Consider the following 23,908-nt stretch of genomic DNA (forward strand, 5'->3'; position numbering starts at 1 on the left):
AGTTGTAAAATGTTTGCTGTATTAAGATTTTCTTATCAAGTCGTAACGTGCTTTCTGGTGGACTGATATAGAGTGTCAAATAGTCCTCACCCACAGTAAATGATACTGATTATCAATCACTGGTATGGCTGTATGCAGTGTCCAAGGCAACAGAGTAATAGAATCATAGTCACTGGAACTCTTACCTGGAATATCGGTCACAGTTTGAGAAGAAGTCAACCAGGCAGGCTAAGAGGTATGTTTCTGTGCGGAGAGAGAGAAACAGATAAAGAAAGACAGAGAGTGTGAAAGTTGTTCTCAAATTTAAGCATGAACAATTTACAATATTTTTGCACATCATTTAAATTATACAGTACCGTTTAAAAGTTTGGAGTCGGAGTCTGAAGATTTTTTTTTTTTTTAAAGAAATTACTTTTATTCAGCAAGAATGCATTAAATTGATCAAAGGTTACAGTTATGATATTTAAAAAAAAAGATGTTCTTTTAAACTTCATATTTATCAAAGAATCTTGAAAACAAATGTATCACACTTCCCATAAAAAATATTAAGCAGCGTAACCATTTTCAACACTGAAGGATCATGTGACACTGAAGACTGGAGTAATGGCTGCTGAAATTTCAGCTTTTTCGTCAGAGGAATAAATTACATTTTAAAATATATTTAAAAAAAAAAAAAAAAAAAAAAGTTATTTTAAATTGTAATAATATTTCACAATACTACTGTTTTTACTGTATATTTGATCAAATAAATGCAGAATTGATGAGAATAAGGGTGCTTTCACATTTGGTTCGATTGCCTGGACCGAACCCGAGTTTGATTGCTCCCCCCTCCCCCTGCCCCCTCTGGACTGTGTTCATATTATATTATTTGGGTCCGACCCGCGGTTCGTTTGCGTTATCAAACCAGCAGCTGTTTACCCCGTTGCCTAGTAACGACGGCGCAGGAGAAATCGGCAAAATGCATAACGTTTCTCTCCTCAATTTTATTTTTTTTTTGTTTGTTTTTGAACTGTTGGTTTTGTTTCCAAAGCTTCAGTACATAACGGCACTTGCGTCTATCTGCCGCGAATGTAGAGCCCTGAAGTCGAGCAGAAATGAGATATACAGCTCCCTGCTTGCAGCACGTCAGTCACGCTCGTCGGGAAGTGAGTGAAACACACACACAAACACACATTTATATGAAATAATACGGCATTAATAGCGGTTCACGTCCGCGATTTGGTATGTTTGCGTTCATATCAGCAGCGAACCGTACCGGAGTTCACTTGAACTGTACCCCAGACCACCCTTTTTAAGCGGACTCGAGTTCGGTTTGCGGGTGCGCAGCCGAGTTCAGAAGACAGTGTTCACATAATCCAAACGTATCGAACTCTGACGTCAGTCGAACCCCAAAAGTGCTAATGTGAAAGCACCCCAAGAGACTTTAATATTAAAAACTCTTACTGACCGCAAACTTTTGAATGGTAGTGAGCGTAAAAGTAACATTTTGCCACACCTGCCAATGGCCGGTGAAAATTTACCGGCAATAAATCATTTTTATTAGCCTTTAAACTGTATGTGTAGGGAACCGGGCTTACAAACATAACCAGAGATGTTCTCTTTCGTAGGGAAGTCAACGCTGTGTCAGTTGCTGACACTATGGGGACGTTAATATCCTCTACGCCATGCTGACTAATGAAGGTTACTAAGCACAATCAGGCTTAAATGTGTCAGCAACTAATTAGGACACATCCTTGTGACACCACAGCCTTGCTCCCTAGAAGAGTGTTATAGGCACTAGGGAAAAAGCCCCGAAGCTTCCACTATTCCTGACTCGGGTACTCTTGCCCAAACCAGTCCGAGCCACAGCTACAGGACATAGCCCAGAGCCCCAAAGAGCAGAGCTATCAGGGGAGGCTACAGATATGGCATCAGCTAAGTCCACAGCACTACAATCCAGCAGCCGAACCAGGCAACAGGTAAACTATGGAGTCACTCACAGCAACTCTACATTGTTAGATGTCGCTGTAGATTAAGCAGCACAGTACTGTAAAAACTACAGTAAAATACCACATTTCTACATTACAGTAAAATACTGTAAGTTATACTGCATTCATTTCAATTGAGCAGGAATGTTTTAATGTTCCTGTAACCTTGCTGTAACCTGGCTGTAATATGTCAGACAACAATACAGGATTTCTGTAAATAGCACGCCACCTAACGTCACATCACACAGAGAGAACCGAGGTGGATTTCTGGAAGTTTGGGCAAGTTAATTTTAATATTAAGTTTTTATGCTTAAGTGTACATCATTTTTAATGTGGAATGAGTCATTTCTGGTTCGAAAACACTCTTACAGAGTTAGATGTCTACCCGCAGTTTCACCTCGCTGGTACCAGGTTATCACTGCAACTATTTGGGCGGGAGACCCAGTTCTGTAGCATGGTGATTGTAATAAAATGATTATGATAATAAAACATATGAATGGGGTGTAAATTACTTTCATCATAGTACTAATGATCTATTAGGCAACAAAGACAAGTAAAATGCATGCCATGGCAAAATATTCAGCAAGGTTAAGTATAACATGATTATGATATGAATATGATTTGTATGAAATACATGTGTATAGGCAACAGTGTATGTGTTAGCCTATACATCCTCAACAAGTAAAACATCACTGAATCAAATTTATTTTGATTTCTTACAGCTCTTGCTGTCACAAGGTGGTTTATGAGTTTTTTGTCAGTATTAGCTATGATAATACAGCTTTTTAAAATTTAAAAAATTAGTTGTATTTTGTTCTGCTACAGAATTTTCTGTTCATTCTTTATTGGTGCTCTGGATAACCGTTTTTGTCATTTGTTTGTGTGTGTGTCATGACTTTCTTAGGGAACATGTTTGGCACTCAAACTCACAGCACTTGTGAAGATGGAGTTTGTGTGATCACTGTGCTGCGCTTCACTCTAGAACATGCAGCGCATCGGTTTACATATTTATACAATTACAATGTAGTCTTTGCGATTTGATAATCGTGCTAAAGAATATCACTTTCTCAGGCATTGTTAGAATGAATTAAAAAAAAGTTACCGGCCAACTGGTGATAACACTGTTTCATATGCTTGCCAACATTGATTTTTACTTACATTTGGCGCGTGGCGAGTGTTATTTTTAGGCAATGGTAATGTATATGTAGGCAATTTTATATATATACTTTTTAAATCAAAATGATATATGAAAATTGTAAGTAAAAAGATGTAAAAAAATTTCTATTCATTTTTTTTTTCAAACAAAATGGCAAAGCTGCTTTTCCATGTCTCATGGTGCGTAATGATTACTGATTAAGTTCAGTAGCAACTTTGCTTTAAATGTAATTGGAAATACAATTGTGACTTTACAATAAAAACCAAGCTTGCATTTTGATAAAAATGAATCACTTCATTACTCACTCTGTACTACTGTACAACAAAATTCCAGAGAGAATAACTGCACACAAATACAGTTGAACCTGTTCCTTATTATTATATCCTATATGGCAGCAGTTAGTCAGTCAGAGCAAAGGTCAGATTGTTCAGACACTTTGCAATTAAGGAAATTTCATATACACACTCTTCACACACACAGACAAGTATTAAGAGTTAAAAAAAAGCCACTGTTAATGTGCCTCTGAATGGCAGCCAGTGACAGGGATATGTAGGACAGTGATGAAGTGCCTACCTGGAAGGTTAAAAAGTGTGTTGAGGATGTAGAAGCGTTCTGTGTCATCACGCTGGATAAACTTGTTGGGATAGAGCTCTCGGATGTCAGGGCTGGCAGGGAACACAGGAACATTGAGCACATACTCCACTGGTTTCATCAGAGATCAGTAACCAAGCCCATCCATCGGGGACCGGGATTACTCACCCTCGCAGGAAGTTAAAACCATGGGCACAGACCAGGATGTTTCCATAAGCATCCACCTTCAGGAGGTTGCCATACATGGTGTCAAACACAAGACCTCTGTAAGAAAGTACAATAAAGGGTTAGATGTGTTAATTGTCCTATAAATATAATATCACAAGATAATCTTGGTACGATAACTTTCTCAAATATGACCTGCCAATGAGAGTTCATTACCTTGTAGGGAAAGTGGGGTCGTAAACAAAACCGAGAAGTTCCTGTGGGTAGCCAATGGAGACCAGCCGCTCCACAGTCAGATCAAAGCCCAAAGATTCATATTCAGGTGATTTATATACTACAGATAGAGAGGTATTCAGTGAGACACATTGGACAGCATCAATAAAATTTACAGACTAATATATAATTCCATCCGTTACATATTACAGGACTGTACTGGATGTAATAACCAGTGAGGAATAGTTCATTCAAAAATGAAAATTCTTTGATTATTTACTCACCCTCGTGTTGTTCAAAAACCTGCATAACTTTCTTTTTGCTGTCAAACACATACCAAGATACACTATATTGCCAAAAGTATTGAGACACCCCTCCAAATCATTGAATTCAGGTGTTCCAATCACTTCCATGGCCACAGGTGTATAAAATCAAGCACCTAGGAATGCAGACTGCTTCTACAAACATTTGTGAAAGAATGGGTCACTCTCAGGAGCTCAGTGAATTCAAGTGTGGTACCGTGATAGGTTGCCACCTGTGCAATAAGTCCATTTGTGAAATTTCTTCACTACTAAATATTCCATGGTCAACTGTTAGTGGTATCATAACAAAGTGGAAGCAATTGGGAACAACAGCAACTCAGCCACGAAGTGGTAGGCCACGTAAAATCACAGAGGGGATTTTACACAGTGCGCAGAAGTGCGCAGAAGTCGCCAACTTTCTGGAGAGTCAATAGCTACAGACCTCCAAACTTCATGTGGCCTTCAGATTAGAACAGTGTGTAGAGAGCTTCATGGAATGGGTTTCCATGGCCGAGCAGCTGCATCCAAGCCTTACATCACCAAGTGCAATGCAAAGCGTCGGATGCAGTGGTGTAAAGCACGCCACTGGACTCTGGAGTGACGATTCACGCTTCTCTGTCTGGCAATCCAATGGACGAGTCTGGGTTTGGCGGTTGCCAGGAGAACGGTACTTGCCTGACTGCTTTGTGCCAAGTTTGATGGAGGGGGAATTATGCTGTGGGGTTGTTTTTCAGGGGTTGGGCTTGGCCCCATAGTTCCAGTGAAAGGAACTCTTAATGCTTCAGCATACCAAGACATTTTGGACAATTTCATGCTCCCAACTTTGTGGGAACAGTTTGGGGATGGCCCCTTCCTGTTCCAACATGACTGCACACCAGTGCACAACGCAAGGTCCATAAAGACATGGATGAGCGAGTTTGGTGTGGAGGAACTTGACTGGCCTGCACAGAGTCCTGACCTCAACCCGATAGAACACCTTTGGGATGAATTAGAGCGGAGACTGTGAGCCAGGCCTTCTCGTCCAACATCAGTGCCTGACCTCACAAATGCGCTTCTAGAAGAATGGTCAAAAATTCCCATAAACACACTCCTTAACCTTGTGGAAAGCCTTCCCAGAAGAGTTGAAGCTGTTATAGCTGCAAAGGGTGGGCCAACTCCATATTGAACCATATGGATTAAGAATGGGATGTCATAAAAGTTCATGTGCATGTAAAGGCAGGTGTCCAGATTTATATATATATATATATATATATATATATATATATATATATATATATATATATATATATAAATTTTATGTTCCATGGTAAAAAGAATATCATAACATTTTTCAATAACACGGTGAGTAAATGATGACAGAATTTTCACTTTTAGGTGAACTATGCCTTTTAGTATGATGCCTTACAACCACTGTCACTTCACCACATTAACATTTTTAAACATTTTTGGCTGAAATTTCTGTAAATTCCCTCAATGCTAAAGGGAAGGGGGGGGTGCTCAATAACCACTGACCAAAAATAAAACAGAAAGATGCATGCATGGCAGCGTAAGTGTTGTATTTAAAGGCACTCTCTGGGAGCGCTCTTTAGAACAGCACCTGTGATACGTGTCGACCCTAACCTTGTCCTTTCGCAGAGCAAGAGAAGGGTACCAGAACATTCACATTACAAAGGCTTAGCAGGGCCATGTATGCTCTGTGATCTAATCCAGTATGAAACCGGACCCACTTACCCTAAAAGTTTTAAACCCAATTAGACCCAAAGCCTGTGCAGAGGGATTTGGGTATTATTTCAGCAACAGAAGGCATTTTGCATGACTAACTCCTATGTTTGTTGTTCCATCCTCACACCCAAATGAAGGAGAAATTAAAATAAGAAAGACGTGTACAACAACAGCTTCAGCAAATCTGTACTGTACACAGACAGTTCAAGTTACATGTTGTTATGGAAGAGCTGGAAATGTGTTAGGCTTGTTGTTGATGAGGCGGCAGGTCAAAGGGCAGAAACCCAGAAGGATCTCTTGAGGGTGGGGAAGGAGAAGCAGAGTGCCTCAGGGTGAACTCCTAGGTCCGTTGATAATGAAGACGTTTGACCACAACAACCTGCTTGTTTTTTGACAGAATGATTTTTATCTACAGTAGGCTTGTGTTTGTGCATGTCTGAAGATGTGTATAGGATGTGTATAGGCATATTATTCTGATACACACCTTGAGAACACCTTTATTTACACAGCTGTTCTATTATGTGCATTTTGTTCTTTCAAAGCTATTATTCTCAACAAATACATAAATTCAATTTAGACGGTCATAGACAGGTGAGATTTTTAATAAAAACGAAAAAAAGAGAAAAGGTTCCATACACTGTCGTAGACCTTTGATTAGCTCTGACCGAAACACTGTGTTGTTTAAAAAGATTTACAAGCTATGGCGATCTAATTTTCTATTCCCCCCCCCCGCATAGCTACTAATTCCTTTGTTATTTTCCTAAACCATACATACTGTTATAACCAAGTTTTTTTTTTTCCAGTTCCATCAAACTGACTTAACCCAACACAATTTACCATTCTGTCAGTTCAGTGAGACTGTAGTTATTTATAGAATTGCTTCTTGTGAGTTTCAGGTCTGTTCCAGGCATTGTATCTTTACAGATGTATGACAGACAGGCTATTAAGAGGGAGGTGGATAGAAGTGAATCCCCCACAGAGCCACAGCAGAAGTACTGGCGCACATAGGCAAGCAAACCCCAACAGAGTCACTAACTCAGGCCAGATTCTTCCACCCAGATAGCAGCTGTACATAAACCCAACTGCCCCTTCCCTTTCTGTTTTTCTCTCTCCTCTTCACTATGTTCCACGAAGCTACAGCGAAACCTATTTTGAGCCTCTTTTTTCTCCTCGGTCACTATTCCCATCATCACTCTTTGCTTAACTGCATACCAGTGTTGACCTTGGACAATTTTGTCCCTGAGCTAGCATACTACTGCTAGGGTGAAAGTCAAACATTTTTGCAGGTTTACTGAGGTCTGCAGACAAATATCTATACTTCATTCTATGTGACCTACATAAAGGTGGTGTAATAATTTGAAGGGTGAAATTAGCTTATGATTATTAACAAAAAAGAAAGCTTTTGAGGTATACATTGCTGTGAAATACAGATCGAACCTCAAACTTGCCTCTTCAAATCATAGTGCTTTAATGTCAAATATGTCCCCCTTTGTAATGATGGAAAACAATATACAGAATTGTTAACGATACCACAGTGTTTATCAATTAGTGCTGAGTTCTCTTTTTATATTTATAACACATATATTTAAGCAATTTTCCAGAATATCAACACGATTGCAAATGTGATACTGATTTCATACAATAGTTCAATAAAAAAAGAAGTTAAAGGGATAGTTTACCCAAAAATGAAAATTATCCTATAATTTACTCACCCTCAAGCCATATGTGTATATGATTTTCTTCTTTCAGCCGAACACAATCTGAGTTATATTAAAAAAATCTGCTGGCTCTTCCCAGCTTTGCAATGGGACTGAATGGCGCCGGAGTTTTTGAAGCTCCAAAAAGCGCATCTATCCATCATGAAAGTAATCCATACATCCCAAGTGGGTTAGTAAATGCCTTCTGAAGCGAATTGATGGGTTTTTGTAAGAAAACTATCCATGTTTAAAACTTTATAAACTATAATCACTGGCTTCCGGCAATGGCTGTACATGTGTTTTAAAATGTATGCATCATCGAGGTCCGGCGGGAGAATGACCTCTGACGCGATGCATGACGTATTGACGAATGCGGAAGCGCAGAGGACAAAGCAAAACAAAACACCGGTCATGAATTAGAAGTGACAGAAAATAATTTTCCTATTAAGGGCCGATATTTGCCCCCTTAAAGGAGGGGTATCACACACAGTTTCTGCCAATCTCATGTTAATCTTGAGTACCTATAGACTAGTAGTGCATCCTTCATATCTCCAAAAAGTCTTCAGTTTTATCGTATTTATAAAAGATACATACGCTGTACCGAGTCTTTCCGAAAACAGCCGAGCGCCTGGAGGTGTGCCGTGTGAGCGGAGCTAGAGTGACGAGTACACACAGCTTTTGCGTAGCGATCGTCTGCAAGCTATCAATGGTCAGCTAAACAAATGTATTTAAACACACACACACAATACACCATCGCATTATCCCTGAATAACTTTTTAATCACTATAATGAATATAGCGTATAGTAAATGATGAATAATGAAGTTATGAATTCACTACGTTCGTGTTGTTTACATTATATGCACTTAGGCGCTTATTGCCGTTGCAGTTTTACTCACCACTTGCGGTTCTGACTCAAGACCGGGACCATTACCGCTGTGACAGCTCCATCTTTCAGTTTCAAACAATCTGTAAATCCAGCGTAGAACTGGGCCTTGTTTATGAAACCATAAGCGCCGATCCTGAGGGCTCGCAGCCACGGAAAAAAACGAGATATTCTCCATTCATTTTAACCAATAAAAAAGTGATTGCAACTATCAGTTTCTATGGTTGTTTTAATAACAAATATCGAGAGCGCATCAATGTAATGCGTGATCACAAAACTCTCAGCTCCACTTAACACTGGGTTCTTTGGGAAGCAAGGTTATCTTTCCCTCACAACCAAAAAACACACTTCTTTGCTGACATTGTTGATTTTGTGAAGTCCTGTGACCTGTGCAGCGCTGCCGACGACTCCCGTAAAGCCAAACATGCGTTGATGGGCGCGCTCTTGCTCTCTCGCTCTGGTCGACGCGCTCTTTCGTGAGAAGTGCCCGTACAAGGAATTCCGACCATTCTGATGTCACACAGGCACATACTCGAAAAAAAGATCGCAAAGTTTATGAGGATTTGGAAGAATATTTTTGGCACAGAAATACTCCGTCATACGTCCAACTCATGTTTTTAAACTTTGGCCATGTTTAGCATGAGAATCCAACTCTTTAACAGTGTAAATAAGTCAGAATACATGAAAAAGCATTATACCCCCCCTTTAAATTGATTTCCAACCAAAATATATGTATCATCGAGTTCCAGTGGAAGAGTGTCCTCTGAATCGACGTATGGCATAGGATGTAGGAGCCAAACAAATAGGGCTAGGCAACAAACTAAAGCTCCTCTTCTCTTATATCGAAATCTTCTGACATTTCTCTTTAAAAATTCTCCATACACAGCAATTTAATTACCACTTTCAAGGCCCAAAAAAGGTAGAAAAGACATCGTTAAAATAGTCCACTTGACTACATAGATAGACAGTGCAGAGCTTCTGTGTTCTACGTCAGAACGCGAGTATTGGTCGACAGTTAAGCAAATGTGAATGCAAATAAAGTGAACCTAGTGCACAATGCATTCCCAAATGATGATAAACTCACAGCGCTTGTAGAGATGGAGTTAGATTACTGGTCAGCAAACCCAGTGAACACCAGTAAGCCCCCTTTTCAATGGGGATATGAGTTTTAATGGGCAAGATCAAATCTTCATCATAACTAATTTAAGCTGACGCCAGAGAGCTTTCACCTCCATTACTGACAACAGTAAGATGATGCCAGCTAAATTATGCCTTAGACTTCTGCAAGACAGACAAGTCCACTGTATAAATTTTAGGTAAATTGATTATTAGCAGTTGACATTAAACATGAAATTCGAAATACGTTTTGTATTTTCCAAACTTGTTTGCAATCATTGACCTTTGTGTCACCCTATAGGGCCACTCAGGCCATTAAGATTCATGTTTCTTCCTCCATATACCGAATACACTCCTGGACAGATTATTACACATGCATACGTGTTCAGCATGAAGGTATGATGTCAGGCTGGAGTTCATAGCTCATGTTACCTTCAGTAAGAAAATATAATTTATATTCGTTGTACAGGGTAAACAAACTCCCCCAACCCCTCAGTCTGTCCATCAAGCTCTCCCTGACTAACACGTTCTAGCTGCATTAAGCCTCTGGTTGACTTTGGACTGCTGTCAGTTTTTTTTTAAACATATATGCTGCTCTTTCATTTATTAAATTGATTAAAAAATATTCTGAAGTAAAAATTATCCTGCTATTTAAACAGTGCTTTATTTCTCTATCCTGTGAAAAAGCATTTGGTCTATACAAGGAATGCAAAGGTGGCGGGTTTCCTCTGTGATTTCATGGACTGTCAGGTTGAAGAGCTGTCAACGCCAAGCTTAGATGGAGAGTTTGTTCCACAGCTCTGTACACGTGCAGGGTATTATCTAGCACACTGGTCCCAATCACAAAGGGGATTTGGTTGGGCAATGGACTCAATAAGCAACAGGAAATATTAATCAGGGCTTGGATCTAACATTGTGTTGGAAAGTGGTCCTGTAAACCCTGTATGGTTTGGTTTAATGCTTCTTTGTAGCCTGGCTTTGAGATCAACAATGAATACTAACATCTATTAATATTTTATTGTAGTGCCAAAAGAAAATTTGTCTCCACCAAGAGTGAAAAGTATTTTTTTTTTTCCTTGAGAGAGTATAACATATTCATGGAATAAATAAACGATAGCTTGGTAGTTAAAGAATTTTATGAATTTTATTATAAGAGATGACACAAAAATTTAAAATTCTGTCATCATTTGTTCACCATTATGTTGTTCCAAACCTGTATGACTTTCATTGTTCTGTTTAACATGAATATATTTTGAAAAATGTCTCAATGTTTTTTTTTTTTTTTTTATGTCCATACAGTCAGTGTGGCCCATTGTTGTTTTGAACCCAAGGACTTTCATTGTATGGAAAAAACCATTAAAAACATTCTTTTAAATATATTCTTTTGTGTTCTGCAGAATAAATCAAGTCATACAAGTTTTGAATGACATCAGGGTGAGTAAATGATGAAATAATTCTAATTTTAACTATCAAGAGTGATGTATTATAAGTTAGTTGGCTAAAAAGCACATCTCAAGATTTTAAGACAACAGTATGTTTGCCAAAGAATTTGTGTCTGTGTCCTTTTATTGACTGATATTGATTTTTGAGGACCTCTGAACTGCGGTTGCAACCTGATCAGAGGATAAGAAACAATATAGGGTTTGTACTTGTAAACATTTGCACTTGGTTACAGCCAGCTGTAATTTTGGAGGATGTCAACAGCTGAGCAGCCTTTAGCTTAGGCCACATTAGCTGGTTGGCTACGATACACGCTATCCACCTCTTAAGAGCCATCAATTCTAACTGTCAAAAAACTGATCTCCTCTCTCATGGCCCACAGCCCGGATTTAGAGAGGACTTTATCCTCCACCAGCAGCTGAGTCCCTGGGACCAGTAACAGAAAGCAAAGGGATTTCAGAAACCCAATGCATCTGATCCATGTTAAACTGTTAAAGCATAAGAAGAACCAAACCCTCTCTTATTTCAGGTACTTGGCTGAGCTAAACGACAAAATATATTAAGCTGTAAATAAGGTGGCTTGTTTATGTTGATGGTCATTTCAACAAACTAAGCCCCTAGCCAACAAGACAAACTCTAGGGATCAGATCATATAAAATAGAGCACTTTGAGTATAAGAGACATCACCTCAGTTTTCCAGATTCTAAAACCAGACGAGGAGTAGCTAAATATACCCAAGAATCCTACTGTATGTTTACCCAGAGATTCTAAGCAAGAGTGTTACTGGCTCCATTTGAGAGACATAAGCATAGGGACAGATCTATTGAGGTTTTCATAAATCGCCGCATTCCTATTGTTGTAGATGCAAAAGAGACGTTTGACTGTAAACAATTAAGCGTAATCATCAAGTAAAGTAGGAAACACCTCACCTGCTAAAGTGTAGTCCATGTCGAAGCCGAAGCATTTAATCTTTTCCATGGCCAGACTTCTGTTCACAAACACTCTGGAGAAGAAGGTGAAACAGTCAGAGGTGTGTTTTTTGCAATATTCTGCCAGAATTAGGAATCAATTAAAATAGTCTAAAAATAAAACGGTGATTTCATAGATTTTCATAAGAATTCAGGTCTATAAAACAAACGATTTAGCACCTAAGGAGCTTATTCAAACATTCCCGAAGTGAAGGAATTATATAAATCTATCAAGCTCTACAGGACTAAGACAAAGTCTAGTCAGATGCTAAATAATTTCTCAATTTCATAATAAAAAATAAATAAATTAAAAAACAGGGATAATTTCTAAAGATATCTAAAGAGACTTTCAGAGAAAGGGATACCTTTCAGAAAACAATATCAAAAACCACTACAGTATGGCATTCTAGGCAATAAATAAACTCCCATTGCCTGTGACAGGGCCAACATGCTAATAGTGATCTGCACTTTTTTTTGCACACTGACAGCTCTATGCTTTAGTCCATAAGCCATGATATTTAATGCCAAGATATGAACACAAATGAAAGTCTGAATCACTCTCTGTGCATGCATATAATCTGATATTTACACAGACAAATCACAGAAAACAACAGACGGATATTTGTGTATGCACTGCCATAATTTTACAAACGCTTTAAAGTTTATATTGCGTTCAGAAACTATTTCAATGACATGAAATAACAAATTCAAAATTGTCACATAGCAGCTGAATATAAGTTTAGTATATTTTTACTACAAAAAAAAAAAAAAAACAACAACAAAGAGAAAAAAAGAGACTCATGCTAAACGCTTTTTCGACCTGATACAAATTTAAATAAAAAAAATAAGAAATTCTACAAAAAAAAAAAAGAATCATTACTACCAAAAAAAAATTACTTTGATCAAACCTACCTTGTGGTGGCATAACATTGGACTACATCCCATGATTCTCTTTTCCAGGTAGGACCTGTGCGCTGCATTCTGAGTGGATGTCACTGCTCTATCTGGTCTGTCAAACCCATTTCCCTGTTCACCCTGTTACCCCCACAGTTCAAACAATAGCCCCCTCTCTCTGCTTTCTTGTCATTGAGTTTCTGACTTGTTGCAAAAATGATTGTGCCAGTTCTATAGCATTCTCTGTTGTTGTGCCAGTTGTTGAGTTAGTGGTTGTTTGCTTCCCTTCAAAGACATCTAGAATAATCAACAACAGCAGGAAGAACCAGGCGGGCGCAGCAGCTCAGACAACAGAGTGTACATCACTAGTTAGAGACAGCTGGTAAACAGATTACTCTTGTATCTCAAATGGATCCTCATTGTTGCCCTGTTCTGTAATAGGCTACTTATACTGTACCACAGACATTATAACGGGGAGGAGGCAGATCATTCGTATAAAAATGAACGAAAGAAATATGGCACCTGTAAAAAGGGAAGTCCTGCCTTTTCGCCTTTTTGAGTTTGTTTACTCACGAATGTGCATGTGAAAATTAAAGCTTTTAGAGTGTGATTTGAACATTGTTGTCAGATTTTTTTTTACCAAAACCAAAATTCAAGTTTACAAAACCAAAATTAAAATTTGGATAATTAGGAAATTGAATAATTGAACGATAAATTAAACCAGTCGTAGTTAAGTTCTTTAGAAACGAGTTGTCTCTTGATATTTCAGCTGAACAAATTTTACATATTGCTGCTTTAGCATAATTTTTGGACATATTTGTAGCTTATCCATGTTGTGTGCATGAAATAGACCCTGACATAGTCAAAACGCGTTACCAGAGAAACATAAACTGTTTTGGTCAATGATTTCGGCCCTCCAATACTAGGGGCTTTCGCACTGGAGGAACCTTTTCATAGTTCTTAGAACCATCGGCTGAAGTACCTGGATTTTGACGTGTTCGCACCGCAGGAACTAGGGACGATTTTAGTTCTGGGAACTCCTTTTGGGGGAACTAAATTAGCTCCTACTTCAGAGTAGGGTCTAATGCTGCCGGAAATTTGATAATTCCCACTTCTGAAGTCGTGATTACGAGTTCATCGCATTCAAGTTTCAAAATGGGAGGGCGTTCATGTGCAATTTTGACCTAGGAAACTCATATTTACGATAATTCCGAGAGCACGTGAAGGCAGCACTATAGGAACTATCAGTGACGTAAGAGAACGTTGATTGGTCAAACGCATCTCAAGCACCCGGCATTTTTAAAAAGCCAAGTAAACATATTTACTTCACGAACATGGAAAACAGCGATAACGGCATTTTCCTGTTGTCTACAGGGTTGTGTTCTTTTCTCCACCTCGATGATATGTAGTACTGAAAGTTGTCATAGGAGATTTCGTCTCTTAGCCCTACTTTTTGCTCTTTCAGTCGCGTAGATTATGCGTTTACATTCCATCTCTGTTATCACGAAACCCACGACACACAACAAGCACAGCTCCGATCACGGCTTCTTCCATCCACTGGTTTTTAGCGTTTGTAAATGCTTCAGAGTTCCTATTCCCGGTGCGAATGCAACCAGGAACATGGCCCGGGGGAGAAATGAGTTCCCAGGGAACTATCCTAGTGGCTAGTTCCTATAACTGAGCTCCTAGAACTATTCGGTGCAAAAGCCCCTAATATCTCAATCTCTTATCTAATGTAGTGATGGGACAGTTGATACAGGGGCTCCAAAGCTCCGACGCAGTTTTCAAAGCACTATTGTATCACACACTGTACCGATGCTTGTATCGAAATGACAATACCACGTGATTGATGACGTTTGAAGCTTCGAACGTCATGCAGTATCGTAAAGTCGGGACAGCTGGTTTGAAAAAATTGGCACTTCACCTGATGCATAAAAGGAAAATGCATTTAATCATGTTTTATTGCTGGGGTCTCAGAGACCCCGAACAGAACATAAGGGTTAAACATCTCATCCAAAATGATCACATCATTGTATATTTTATATTATTGATCAATATGTGAATCCGTTGACCAGGCTACACATGACACGAGTTGTGGTCTCATTGTCACAAATTAATTTAGATGAGATTAGTTTAGATTAGATAGAACTGTATTGATCCAAGACAAGAGTGATTCCGTATGTCACGGACTTCCGACGCTTTGTTTGGTCACGTGCTTTTTCAAACCGTAGATCTGTTCCTCGATGATTTAGATATGGTGCAGAAAACAAGTCTGACCACAAGATGTCGCTAATGCGCACTGTGTTACAACTAGCGATGCACCAAAATTTCGGCAACTGTTCTAGAAATTTAGGCCTGTGTAGACCTTAATCCACCACAGGATGGTTTTCAGATTATTGTATGTTTATTACCTATATAAATAGGGGGTGTTACAAAGATGGTCGCTGCATGAAGTGGCTTACCTTAAAAAAACTTTGACTGTACTAAGGATTACAGATTTAGTCATTATTATACATGAACTGTAATCTTGTTTCTATTTTGTATATTCTACAGCTCCACAACTAAGTTCCACAGAGTTGACAGATTTTTCACTGCACATCACACACACCAGATAACACCGCTGCCTTTGTACCTCAAATAGACTGTACAGACAGTGGAATCCTTGCCTTGACACTCACATTTACTTTTCCTTATCTCAACCCACTTATCTGGGTAATGGAAAAAGACAGTGAACTTTTGGCTTTAGCACAGAGAAATCTAAAGTCAAAGTTCATGTAAAGTAGGGAGAGTAAACTACCCTTACAAACATGAACTTTGGTTGAATTAATGCTACAAATGTGACAGCGTGACAGCAGGGACAGATTTTTGCGAAGAACCGAATGGCACTCCTTTTATCTATTAAAGATTGCAATACTCCACTGTATGGTAGTTCACCGCACAAACTCCATATTTGTGGGTTTGCACAAGCTCCTCTATGCTTCTCAGTCACGTGTTCCACCATGCCGTTTCCAGCATGTAGTTTAAACCATAGCTGCGGGGTTTGGCCTATAATTAGGTAACTTCAATCTATATTTTAGCCGAAAATCCCAATTTACCAGAGAAGCTGCTGTCTAACCACTAGTATCCTTTCTTGACAGAGTTGCTTACATTCTTAATGTAGCACATAAAATGCAAAAATCATGGAGTATGTGCTAATGGAATGCTCAGTGAAATTTATTATACACTCTGAGACTCAATGGGCTCTTCTAAAATGAGTGGATTGCAAACAAATGACACCTTATCTAAATAGAAGGAATTAAAATATTCAAATATTCAAAATGCTATTTCCTTCTGAGGAGATGATGTCTCTGTATTCTAAGCCTAGCGACCCAATTTTAGACAGACATACAGTCAGTCTATTCTTCTGATTTACCTATGGTAGGCCTCTCTCCTGTATTTCTTCATTGCCAGGCCATCCATGTTTGCCGGGAGGTCTGCATAGTCCTGAAGTCGATCACTCCATGATGTCGTCATCATTAAATTTGTCAGTTCTGGGTCTGTAAAAAGATTTAAATGACCTATTAAATACTTCAGGGACAAAAAAAAATAATTAGGTGATTCTCCCTTCTTATCTATCTTAGGCATCAAAAGATCCCATTAAAGAATGAATGAACTTAGATTTATTAGATTGGATTAGTTATTATCTGTAGATTCGATCACCTATTAAGCCAATACACAACTTCTTGGCCTGTTTATGTGCCAACTTCTAATCTAATTGCATCAGAATCAAGAAAGACAAGAATAACAATTGACTGATTTGATTATCTGAGTAATTTAAATAGAAAGCATTAAGCCTTGAAACACTTTGTCTGGTTGTTTCACACAAGAAAAGCCCACGAGAGTCATTGTGAAATCCATTTCTCACAGCTAACAGAAATGTTTGACACGCATTACGTCTTGTATTACATTTTCACAACTTCTAGTAAAGATACTATTCTTCCAAAATTAGTTTGTCAATATAAACAACCTCTGTGTCTGAAAAATTCATTTTTGGAATGGAAAGAGTTCAAGTAAATAAGCAAAATGCAAGCAAGCAACTAGACAACCTGGTATTTTCTACCCTCTTTCTCTTGAAAGACATTAAATTACACCTCACAAAAAATGTAATCACCATCCAAACTGTTGACGCATGATGAATGACATGCAGCATAGAAGCTAGAGTCAGCATTCTGGGGCCAGTGGCCTTCACAAAGGCTGACTTGCACAAACAAGCTGGAGACCTTAAGGGCAAAGAAAGGAGGTTTTCCCACCAGTCGTCTATTTTGTGATCGTAATGCTGAGGGAAAGGGGGATGTGAGACAGTAGAGTTTGAAAATAACTTCAGGCGGTGCTGACATCATTTTTCTCCTCTGTAATAGAATAGCTTGCTTCTTAGAGAAGCATTTTATCATTCTTTCTCTTTTTTTCAAATATTTAGACATGCTCCTCAGGACATACAACAGAAAGCAGGCCTCCTTCCAAAAAAAGTAGGTTAAAACTCTTTCATTTAATAAGCAAAAATTTACCCCAAGCGGGTAGCTATAATGGCTCACTGTGGTCTATCAGGCGGATTTGCATCTAAATTTTTGGGAAAACCTGAAAAAGAAAGAAGGTTTTTCTTCTTTTGAGTGCTTTTGGTCCTTGAACACCAAACAGACACACAAAAAAGAAAAACCTTTCTTTTCTGAGAGTTGTTTATATTGGCAGGATGTTCAGCTGTCATGGGAGAAGTTGAAGGTTGATGGGTTTTTGGTACCTTACATCGGGTAGCTCTCTATTTCGCAATATTTAACTCTATCTATTTCACAAATAGTACAGATTAGGTATTCACAAATAACTAATAGTTTGATCCAAATTTAGCTTCGAAATGTTATGCCAAGTCATTACCTCCGTACAAAATCAGTAGCAGTAAGACACTGGAAACGAAAGCTTACTCATACAAACAACTAACCTGAACCAATGTGTCGCTTGCACTATTTTGACGCTTTTTTTGCAAGTCATAACCACAACAAGTTACATTTAGCAGCTGAAAAACAAGGACAAAGCCCCCGAGGACATTAGAGCTGGCTAAGGCTAAGCAGCTATAGAATTTCCCACGAGAATGGCTGAAACAGAGCTTGACAATCTACCAGTTTTGGTGTGTAAAGGATGTATTAACGTTAAGCATTCATAATATTCGGTATCGCGTCTGGTATATTGTTTATTTACGCTCTGGTAAAACATATCTTGAATGGAGTTCGTCAAATCCTGACTGAACCACACAACGCACTGATAAACAGCATTTTGAGCTTCGCGCAGAACATCAAACATCACCGATATTTCCATGCGAGCAGAACACAAGCGAAGAGACATTCACGCAGACCCTACAAACAAACCGTTGACACTAACAACAACTGTAAGTTCAACCCGATTCGCTCACTCACCTTCCGTCAATGCACAATAGCTCAAGTGCACAGGCAACGCTGTAAACCGCGATCACTTCAGGAAATATCAATAAGACAAAAATCGCTACAGTAGCTACTGAAGCTGGAAGTCTACTGTTAATGTGGATCAAAAGCTCGTCTTTTCATAACCGTGTTGTAAGCAGTTGTTGAGAGGCAGGACGAGGCGGTGCTTGCGCTGTGCTACATCCAGAAGAGGAGGAGCAAAACCTGTCAACGCATCAGAGACGGTGAAATGTGAAGGCGGGACCGTCGGACTCTTGAAGATGGTTGGTCTACTGACATTCTGATCTTTGTTTACAGGATTTTTAGCCTGATTGCTTACGCCAATACTTCACAGTTAGGTGTTAACGCAGTAGTTTAAATGAGCTAACTAATTTTCTAATTTTGGTATATGTAGTAGGCCTAAACATAAGGTGTTTTCAAAGGAGGCCACAAAAGGGAGTGCTGGGGGTTAGTGTAAAAGTTTAGAGAAAAACCGTGTAAAAAATAAAAATAATAATACATACATACACATAAGTAAGATTAAACTAACTAAATAAATCATTTGAAAATAAATACAAAAAAAATATTACATTTATGGATTTAAATAATAATCTAACAGTACTAATACTAGGCTACAATTGAGTAGAAAACATTCTTATATTATAAAATATTATATATAATTAAATATAAAATATTTAGTTTCTACTATAGTAGAAACTAAATAATTCCCTTAATTATAATAGTCAAGAGAAAAAACGTGTAAAAATAAATAAATAAACAATACATACACATAGGTGAATTAAGGGTGATTGGGACATCAGCATCAGCCCAGCATATAAATTTCTGTAATAATGAAGATGTTAACTATCCATTTGAGACGGAAATAATGTTGTATTATAATGAAAGGATGCGTGACATACACTTTTCTGTAAACTGAGCAAAAAAAAAAAAAAAAAAGGTAACATTTGGGGGTTACACTTTATTTTACAGTGCCGTAGTTACATTGTAATTACTCAAATAAGTACTGAGTAATATTAATTAACTGCATGTACTTACTATAGAATTACAGTTAGGGTTAGGGTTTGGTTTAGGGTTAGTTACTTGTAATCATGCATAATTTACTGTTATTACTATAGTAAGTACATGTAGTAACGTGTAACTACAGCATTGTAAAATAAAGTGTTACCCATTTGGGTGATTGGGACAGCACGTCTTTCCATTGATTTAGGGTAGTGTAAGCATATTTACTGTATTTCACAAGTTAGTTCATACTTTGATATAATTTTATATGCAATGTTCCTTTTCTGTTTACCATCATTAAAAGTGCATGTTTATTTTTGTTCAACTTTATTTCTCATTTTATAAATCCATCAACAAAAGAAGGCTTGAAGTCCAAAAGTCATTGAAAACATTTAAAAAATCAAGTAAACAAGTAAAAAATGCTATAGGTCCAAAAATTATGTAAACTGATCCAAAACCTTTTTTTTTTTTGGTAACATTTCGATTTGGAGATGTTGGGTGGGCCCATCACCAATTAACTGTTTGATGGACACATTTAACCTGCACAAACCTTTTTATTACTGCAACAAAATCAGTAAAAAAAAATAAATAAAAATAAAATAAAAATAGTTTAATTATGATGTTTCTATTTTTAGAATTTGGTTGTTTTAAATCTAGCTAGTTCATGAATATTTTTGTGGTTGATTAGTGCTTGCACATGGTTGGGAACCACTGATTTAGAACATATAGAGCATATACAGTGGTTCTCTATTGCAAGGCTAATAATTTTTTTAATTAGCAAAGCCTTTAAGCACTGTCCCAATCATCCAAAATTATACTGTCCCATCCACCCAAACACAATTTGATAAAAACAATAAACAACCTAATTCTGAAAATAGAAACATGATATTAACACATTTTTACTGATTTTGTAGCTGTAGTGCATCATATCCATCATATTCATCAAAAGTTTGTACAATATTGCTATGACAATTTTAGGACCTTATTTTTAAAACTACCAAAAGCTTATGTCATTTTCCTCAGTTCATGCATTTCACGGTCAACTTCCTGTTTGATGCGTGCCCCGCCCACCTACATGATGTTAAACCAATGAGGGCATCCCATTTTAATTATGTGGTCTCACATCTAGGGCTCAGCAAAAAAAGTTTTTATTTTCACTCATCAGAGAAAATAAATATATGGGACAGTAGTTATACTGTCCCATTTGACTTTATGAACCAATCACCCTTAATTCACCCTAAGTAAGATTGAACTGACTAACTAAATAAATAATTAAAAAATAAATACAAAAATGATTGCTATTGAATAGAAAAAAACATTCTTATTTAATTATAAATTATTACATATAATTAAATATAATTAGTTTCTACTAATTAACCCGTGCAACAGGATTACCATATTTTATCTAAAAAGCATCTTCTTCATTAATTGTTGTATATTAAATGTTAGCATGAACTATTATGAACTAACAATGAATTTATAATTTTCATTAACTAAGATTAATAAATTGTGTATTGTTCATTGTTATATACATAATGCACTAACACAACTATTATTAGAATTAAGTGCAGTATGTGATTTCTGAGAATCATTGTTGAACACTGTTGATATTTGAAATCAACCCAAACAAACCCCTCATTTCTCCGCCCCCAAAATGCACAAACACAAAATGCAGTGGGATGTCTCTTTATCATAGCTGAGATGAAGCAAAATGCTTCATGAAAAATATGATGATGAACAAACGACAAGGAAGCACAAAAAATGAACACAGTACACAAGAGTAGGCCTATACAAGCGTGAATGACACTCAAAACTGTCCTGTTACTATAGCTACAACATCTGTGGTTCTGGGAAACATAGCAAAACCAATGTTACTCACGTATGGAGCAGAAACAACACAACCTTGGCATCTGTTTTCAGGCCTTCCCACTTAGGTCTTTCCAGTGCTGGAAAGATTTTCTAATTTTAAAGCGTGTCCTAAACCTCTTGCCTGATCATAACCCTTCTTTTCCCAGTGATATTCCTCTGACCTTTTTCTCTTTTGTAATGTCTCTCAGCCTTCTCTCTTTCTACAGTCTTTCTTCAAGTCTCCATCTTGCTCTGAAGGACCCACACCTCCACCCCTGAACGTGATTTCAACTGAGGGGGACCCCTCAGATCCGACTTGTGCCACCTCAGATTCAATTTGACCCCTCCACAAAAAACACGTTGATTTTAACCATTCAATGCGTACGATCACCGGTGTATTTAGAACGTTCACTGCTAAGAGATAGACGCGCTCGCACAGTGCTTTTCAAAGCCTATATCACAATGATTCAGTGTTTTCAATCACATAAAATGTATTTTAGGTTTCAGACATTTAAATTAAGTACTAACAAAAAGGACATTTGTTAAATGTTGTTTGTTTGTCAGTTTGTTAAATACCCTGCAATAATAATACTTTCAATTAAAATCTGATGATGCTTTTTATTCATATAGGCCTACACATTGTGTAGGTAACTATAGAGTTCACTCTATTCTCTTCCTAGTTCAACAGCAACTTACTTTTATGTATTTTGGGAGAAATGGATGAATTTACGTGATGTTAATCCAAAGATCCGATTCTCTGAATGAGCATCATAAAGATTTTTTAAACAACAAGCATATTCACTTACACATACTGGAAAATCAGAATATATCATATAGTTCATGTCATAGTTAATAACTTTGAGAATATTTTTAATAAAACAGAAAAATAAAATAAAAGAGGCTATTATTGGCCGGCTCCTGCGTCAGTGTCACACGCATGCGTTGTGCTGTTCATGTGAACAGCGTCGGCCAATACTGAGTCGCCGTTCTGACGTAGAACACAGAAGCCTGCACTGACTGACAGGGGAGAGATGAAATTGTTGAATAAAGTCGTTATTTTTGTTTTGTTTTTGCGCACAAGAAGTATTCTTGTCACTTCATAACATTAAGGTTGAACCACTGTAGTCACATGGACTATTTTAATGATATCTTTACTACTTTTCTGGACCTTGAATATGATCATCATGGCTGTTTTGTGTGTGGGCTGCACAAACAGCCGTAGCCTCCCAAGAAAATTTGAGTGGGGGTCTGTCTGCCCACTCTCCCTGACCCAGCCACGGAGGCTGTCCCAGAGCCGCCCGCTCTCCCAGACACAGCCACGGAGGCCGTCCCAGAGTTGCCTGCTACTCTGATGTGATCATGGAGGTCGTCCTTGAACTGGTTGCCTGCCCTGACTTGACCACGAAGGTCACCCCTGAATTTCCTGTCTGCCTGGACATGACCACGGAGGTCGCCCCTGAACTTCCTGCCAGCTGTGGTGGTCTTCTGCTCCGCCATGGAGATCTTCATCCCAGTTTGCACTGTTTTGATGGTCTTCCACTCCCTCGTGAGGATCTACAGGCCTATCTACTCTTGCTACTCTGTTATCTGCTCCGCTGTGGTGGACTTCAGCACTTCAGCCCTGGCCACCTGCACTGCCAGCCCTGCCCTGGCCACCTGGGAAACCTTAAGGTTCCTTTAGGTTTGTTTATTTATTTGTATTGTACTTTATTTCAGATAATGTTTATTTTATTTCAAGTAACGAATGTACTCAAAACTCAATCCCCTCCCCACACTTTCCAGTATCTTTAATGATCGGTGTAAGGTGTTTCCAAGAGGTTCTTCTTGTCTTTTCTGCCTTCTGCTGTAATGTCTCTTCCTCAGATCATAAAACATTCACAGAATGCCACAGTTTGCCATCTACCCTGTTCATTATATGTTCACCACCTATATATTTAGATATTTATTAATATTATCCTCACACAGCACCTGACAGATGTTTTCCCACATGGCCTCCTGTGTATTGTATATGATGACATTGTATGTCATTATACTGTGATGTCACTGTTCATTGTTGTTGTTGTTAGACACCTTTCCCTTCAGGGATCAATAAAGGAGGCCCTACATCTATCTTTCTTTGTGTCTAATAAATAGCACTGTATATTGTTTAGCTGACTTTTTTATCCAAAGGCAATTATACAGTGATAACCCTATGGAGCAGCAAATGGTTATCACTATAAAATTAGTGCCTTGGTGGTTAATTGAGTTAATTGCCTTACCATCTTTAACCTCACACTGTAATTGTTGGGGGAAAAAAGGAAGAAGATATCACAAATAGCATCTGAATATGAAAGCAAAATAGGCCTAAGACATGGAAAGTTTGTTCATTGCCTTCAATCTGTTGAGATCTCGAAGCAACCAACAGATGGCAGCAGAGTATAACTGCTATGAGTGTAGCCCTATCTTACGCCTTATTTTGACATTTACAGTCGTGTCGAGTT

The 23,908-nt window shown here is 38.1% G+C and overlaps 1 protein-coding gene across 2 annotated transcripts in view; it reads right to left on the minus strand.

The window, feature by feature from the left end:
- nt5c2b (5'-nucleotidase, cytosolic IIb) overlaps window positions 1-18,774 on the minus strand; it is a 30,060-nt gene extending 11,286 nt beyond the window's left edge. Inside the window, exons 1-7 of one of the 2 annotated variants that reach the window (XM_051910214.1) lie at window positions 18,558-18,774; window positions 16,529-16,652; window positions 12,184-12,257; window positions 4,096-4,213; window positions 3,883-3,978; window positions 3,697-3,788; window positions 186-243 (exon numbers count right to left, since the gene is read on the minus strand). In XM_051910214.1, coding sequence (XP_051766174.1) covers window positions 186-243; window positions 3,697-3,788; window positions 3,883-3,978; window positions 4,096-4,213; window positions 12,184-12,257; window positions 16,529-16,632 — 542 coding nt within the window. In that variant the 5' untranslated portion in view covers window positions 16,633-16,652; window positions 18,558-18,774. Of the gene's footprint in view, window positions 1-185; window positions 244-3,696; window positions 3,789-3,882; window positions 3,979-4,095; window positions 4,214-12,183; window positions 12,258-16,528; window positions 16,653-18,557 lie in introns of those variants that run through there. The other variant, XM_051910997.1, reaches the window with a different exon arrangement.
- Window positions 18,775-23,908: the final 5,134 nt, after the last annotated feature.

Source organism: Ctenopharyngodon idella, chromosome 1, assembly GCF_019924925.1.
Source record: "Ctenopharyngodon idella isolate HZGC_01 chromosome 1, HZGC01, whole genome shotgun sequence".
In the NCBI taxonomy this organism is placed as follows: domain Eukaryota; kingdom Metazoa; phylum Chordata; class Actinopteri; order Cypriniformes; family Xenocyprididae; genus Ctenopharyngodon; species Ctenopharyngodon idella.